Source organism: Mus pahari, chromosome 6 (assembly GCF_900095145.1).
Source record: "Mus pahari chromosome 6, PAHARI_EIJ_v1.1, whole genome shotgun sequence".
Classification (NCBI taxonomy): Eukaryota; Metazoa; Chordata; class Mammalia; order Rodentia; family Muridae; genus Mus; species Mus pahari.
Window position 1 is genome coordinate 59,058,279 of NC_034595.1, and position 5,312 is coordinate 59,063,590.

General features: G+C 43.1%; 1 protein-coding gene across 1 annotated transcript in view; it reads right to left on the minus strand.

Annotated features, from left to right (window-relative positions):
* Positions 1-5,312, minus strand: part of Zyg11b (zyg-11 family member B, cell cycle regulator) — a 58,218-nt gene that overhangs the window by 24,263 nt on the left and 28,643 nt on the right. The window contains exon 4 of the mRNA XM_021199961.2: positions 2,726-2,866. Within this exon, the coding sequence (XP_021055620.1) occupies positions 2,726-2,866 (141 nt within the window). The remainder of the gene's footprint in view (positions 1-2,725; positions 2,867-5,312) is intronic.

A 5,312-nucleotide genomic window follows, 5' to 3' on the forward strand; every position in this document is an offset into this window, starting at 1 on the left:
GGAAGAAGGGGAAGAAGGGGAAGAAGGGGAAGAAGGGGAAGAAGGGGAAGAAGGGGAAGGGGAAGGGGAAGGGGAAGGGGAGGGAAAGGGAGGGGAAGAAAACTGGAAGAAAAAAGACCAAACAATCACCACCCTCTCCTGGCTTATATGAAGTGACGGGTATTAGTGACAAGAATAAAATGTTACAGTTCCTATCTGAGCACTCCACTGGAATATTTAATATATTTAGGAGATCAAGTCCGTTCTGGCTCTGACACTGACTTATTGTTTATTAACCTCATAGGCCCTTAGTTTCACAATCTATAAAATGGAAGATAAAATCTATCGCTTCGGATTTTGGCCACTAAATGAAATATAAAATAAAGTCTTACACTCACTAGATTTCAAAACTGAATCTACGTAAGATATAGAAAAGATATTGATTGATATAGATCCCTAAAGTCCATGTAGCCTTACCAAATTTAAATGTCGTGTGTTCATAAATATGTTGGTTACTATTATTTATGAATATTTGTGCCAGCGATCAAACCAAAGTGTTTTCTACCACTAAGCTATACACTGGTGCAGCAAATATGCTTTTCCAACCACCCAACCATCTCTTTCTTGAGATAGGGTCTCACGACATAACCGTGGCCAGCCTAGAACTCAATTTATAGACAAAGCTGGCATCAAACTCAAAGAGATCTGCTTGCCTCTGTCTCGCAAGTGCCAGGGTTAACGGCAAACGTCCACATCAGACGTTAAATTTGTATTAAGGACTCCTTACTTTTCTTTTTAATTTTTGGGCTTACTTTTATGTATATGGACGTTTAGCCTGCATGCATGTATGTGTGGCACACACATGCATGTCAGATTACCTGGAACTAGAGCTATGGATAGCTGTAAGCCATCGTGTAGGTGCTGGGAATCAAACTTGGGAGACTGCAAGAGCAACAAGTGCTCTAACTGCTGAGCCCTCTCCCCAGCCTCAGAGCTCTCCTCACGAAGTCTAGGCTGTTCTCACACTTACTATGTATGTAGCTCACTTGGGGTCTAACTGGTAATCCTTCTGCCTCAGCCTCCTGAATCCTGAAGTTACAGCTTGATGCCCCCATATTCAGCTGAAGATACCTCTGTGTGTGTATGTGTGTGTGGTGCATGGTTGTAGGTGTGTGGGTGGGTGGGTGCTATGTGTGTGGATGTGTAGATGTGGGAGTGGGGTGGGGTGGGGTTGCATGCGAGTGTGTGTGTGTGTGTGTGTGTGTGTGTGTGTACCTAGAAATCAGAGGACAACTTTTGGCAGTCAATTCTTTCCTTCTACCATGTTGAGGTAGACTAAACTCTGGGGGCTAAACTCGGTTCCTCAAACTTGGCAGCAGCTCCTTTACCTGCTGAGCCAGCTCACTGTTCCTCCCACAACACTCCTGTTTCTGTGTCATACTAAGGATTGAACCCAGGACCACACGTATACAAGACAAGACTGTTAACAGTGGGTTACATATCCAGATCTACATTAATGGAACTCTTTTTTTTTTTTTTTTCCTCACTATGTAGCTCTGGCTGACCTAAAATTCACTATCCAGACTAGGTTGGCCCAAATTTGAAAAGCTCCATCAACTTCTGCTTCCTGAGTGTTGGCATTAAAGGGTATGTGTTGTACCCAGCTTAATGGATGTTTTTTCCTGAGTCTCATACAGCAGAGGCTTTCCTTCAACTTACTGTATGGTCAAGGATGCCCTTGAACTTCTGATTCTCCTTCACCCCATTTCCCAAGTACTGGAACTACAGCCATGTGCCACCATGTAGTTTATACAATGTTAGGGATTAAAACTATGGTGTCATGCACTCTAGGCAAGTCTCTACCAATTGAGCTACATTTATTTTGGGGATGTGTGTGAGTAGTGTGTGTGCACATGTGTGTGTAGATATGGAGATGTGGAGGCCAGAGGAGAGAATTGGTTGCCCCGTTGTGTCACATTCTACCTTATGGGCCTAACCTGGCAGCAGCAAGCCCTAGTAATCTCCTGTCTCCACCTGCCCCAGCACAGGAGTTACAGGCATATAAAAGCCACTGGCTTTTTAAAATGTGGTGCTAGGATCTAAACTCGGATCTTCGTGCTTCCCCAGTAAATACTCTTTCCCAGTGAGCCATCTCTCTAGCTGACTTACCTAATACTGCATCTGTAAAGCTCTTCTGAGAGGGAAGCCATCCAAGGCTGGCACACAGAGCAGTACGCTGAGCCCATCCTATACTTCCATTTCCTTGTAACAAAACATCACAGGGAACACTGGACTGAAGTAACTACATCGCACTGAAAAGCATTGCTTAATGAGACTACGATAAACTTCAGTAATCATGTCCAATTAACTTCTTATCTATACCTAATAACGAACTGGGATCATCAATCCTATTAAAAACAATAAATAAATAAATAAATAAATAAATAAATAAATAAAAGTCAAAGACTCAATACATAAAATCTGGAAAAGTAATTTCAAAATTTTTCATCACCAGTTTCTTGCTTTGTTTTTTTGTTTTTGTTTTTGTTTTTTTGTTGTTTTGTTTTTTTTGCATTGGTGTTCTGTCTCCATGTTTGTGTGTGAATGTGTTAGATCCCCTGGAACTAGAATTATAGACAGTTATGAACTGCCACGTGAGTATTGGGATTTGAGCCTGGGTCCTTTGGAAAAGCAGCAGTGATCTTAACCACTGAGCCATCTCCCCAGCCCGGTTTCTTGTCCTTACCTTTAAGATGTCTGGCTTGGTTTTCTCCATCACGTGAGTCAGGCTGAAGAGATGAAACAGAGCCTCCCTGACAAAAAACGCCCGCTCGCTGTACCGCCTCAGCGCCTCTGCAATCTGGGTCTCATTGGCTTCGCCAGAGACCTGTGGGCACAGACAAAGGTGAGGGTTACACTTCTCACCGCTGCCTTTCTCCGTCCTAACATCAGCTGTCAACTTTCTAACCCATCCACAGCCGTCATCCTTCAGAGATGCAGACTGGACCAAGAAGCCAGCACAGCACCTAGAATACACTCAAGACATTAACATGCACCAAGCCTTGCTTGTCTCAGGGTAATTCTTCCCCTAAGTCATAACACTATTGGAATTGCTGGCCTTTCCCTTGATCCTTCAATAAGCCAAGCTCTATCTCAGCAAAAGGTCATCATGTACAATGTCCATTCTAAAGCATTCTCTCTGCTTCACTAATTTGTATTTATACTTCCTAGGTCAAGTCAAGCCCATCTTTAGAGAAAGCCTTTCCTGACACACCAATCTAAATTATGCTCCCCCAGATCTCTTTTCCTAGTTACGATGATCCTCCACTCAGTGACCCATGCAGTGTAGTGTAGTGACACTCACTGCAGCCCAACAGTGACAGTACAACACTTAGCACGCTCATCACACAGATCTGTTCATTTCCCAGATCTATGGAGCTCCCTAAGAGGGTTTATTCAAAATTAAATCAAACTTAATTTACACAGGTTAATGTAATGATGTTAAACTGTGGTTCAGGGACCACTGTGCAAGCAAACAGATAATGAGAAGTGACTATAAAGTAATCAAACTAGCAAGTGAAAAAGAAATAATTCCAATGTCTGGCTGGTGAGATGGCTCAGTCGGTGAAGATGCTGGCCAGGCCTATCTGGTGACCCTAGTTTGATCCCTGAAACCCAAGTAAAGGTTCTAGAGGAGAGCCAATTTGACAAAGGCATGCTCTGACACCTACATCCTCTCCAGGGCACATGCATAGACACCTACTTACATCATGCATGTACCGTACACAGACAATAACCAAGACATCATAATGACTTCCAATGAATGACCAGATCTAGGTACTGTACAATCCCCAGAGAATTAGTAATCTGATTCTGAATACCAATAATTGCTGATTTTATAGGAACGTGAGACTAGACATTATGTATAGCCCAGTCAAAGAACGGTGGTTCACAAGTGAATCCCAACATTGAGGAGGGTGAGGTAGGAGAATCCTAATATCAAGAACAGCCTGGACTACACAGTAAGTTTCAGGCCAGTGTAAGATACAGCAATACCCTATTCCAACTCCTAATGCCCCCTCCCCCCAAAGAAATATGGACTGTGCATGTGTAACTATATATAATATATATATATATATATATATTGTTTTGAATGAGACAGTTTCATTATGTATCCTTGGCTGGCCTGGACCAAGCTGACCATGAATACATAGTGATCAACCTGCCTCAGTCTTCCAAGTGCTGGGATTAAAGGCATGTGCCACAAGTAGACAAGTTTAAAGGGAAAGAAAAGGAAGGAATAACCTATGAGATTTATAAAAAAAACAAAAAGCAAAGCAAACCACCTGCCATCAAGTATGAAAGCCTGAACTCAGCTCTTGGAATGCACATAGAAGAACCAACTCTTGCAAGTTGTCCTATGAGCTTCACACGTAAACTATGGCACATACATATAAATGTAATAATTTCTTTTTTTTTTAAAGATTTGTTTTATTTATATGAGTACACTGTAGCTGTTTCCAGACACACCAGAAGAGGGCATCCCTTTACAGATGGTTGTAAGCCACCATGTGGTTGCTGGGAATTGAACTCAGGACCTTTGGAAGAGCAGACAGTGCTCTTAACCACTGAGCCATCTCTCCAGCCCCCATAATTTCTTAATTTAAAAAGAGAGAGAGAGAAAAGAAAGAGAGGGTTTGCTGGGGAGTGGTGACTCAAGCCTTTAATCCCAGAGGCAGAGGCATGAGGATCTCTGTGAGTTAAAGGCCAGTCTGGGCCACAGAGCAAGATCCAGGACAGCCAGAGTTATACAAAGAAATCATCTAGACCCCCTGCCTCACCAAAAGAGGAAGGGAGAAAGGGAGAAAGGAGAAAGGAGAAAGGGAGGGAGGAAGAGAGGGTTGCTGGGTATGGGGCATGCCTTTAATCCCAGTACCAAGGAGGCTGGAAGATCTCAAAAAGGGGAGGGGAGCCTGTAAGGAGCAGGCACAATGTAGTTGGACCTCTGAGTTTGAGGCCAGCCAGGACTACATAGTGAGGTCCTGACTTAAAAGAAAAAGGGAACTGAGCTGGAAAGACGGCTTAGTGGTTATGAGGACTTGTTTTATAGGGTGATTCCCAGCACCACACGTAAGATTTTAAAATCTCAAAAACAAAATGAAAGGGAAGAAAAAGAGGAACCTATAACTACGAGATGCTGCAAAGACACCTCGGGTGAACAGCTGCCTAGAGGTTAAGGGAGTATATTGCTCTTGCAGAAGATTGGAGTTTGAGTCCCATCACCCATCCACACCGAGCAGCTCACAATCTCTCTCTCTCTCTCTCTCTCTCTC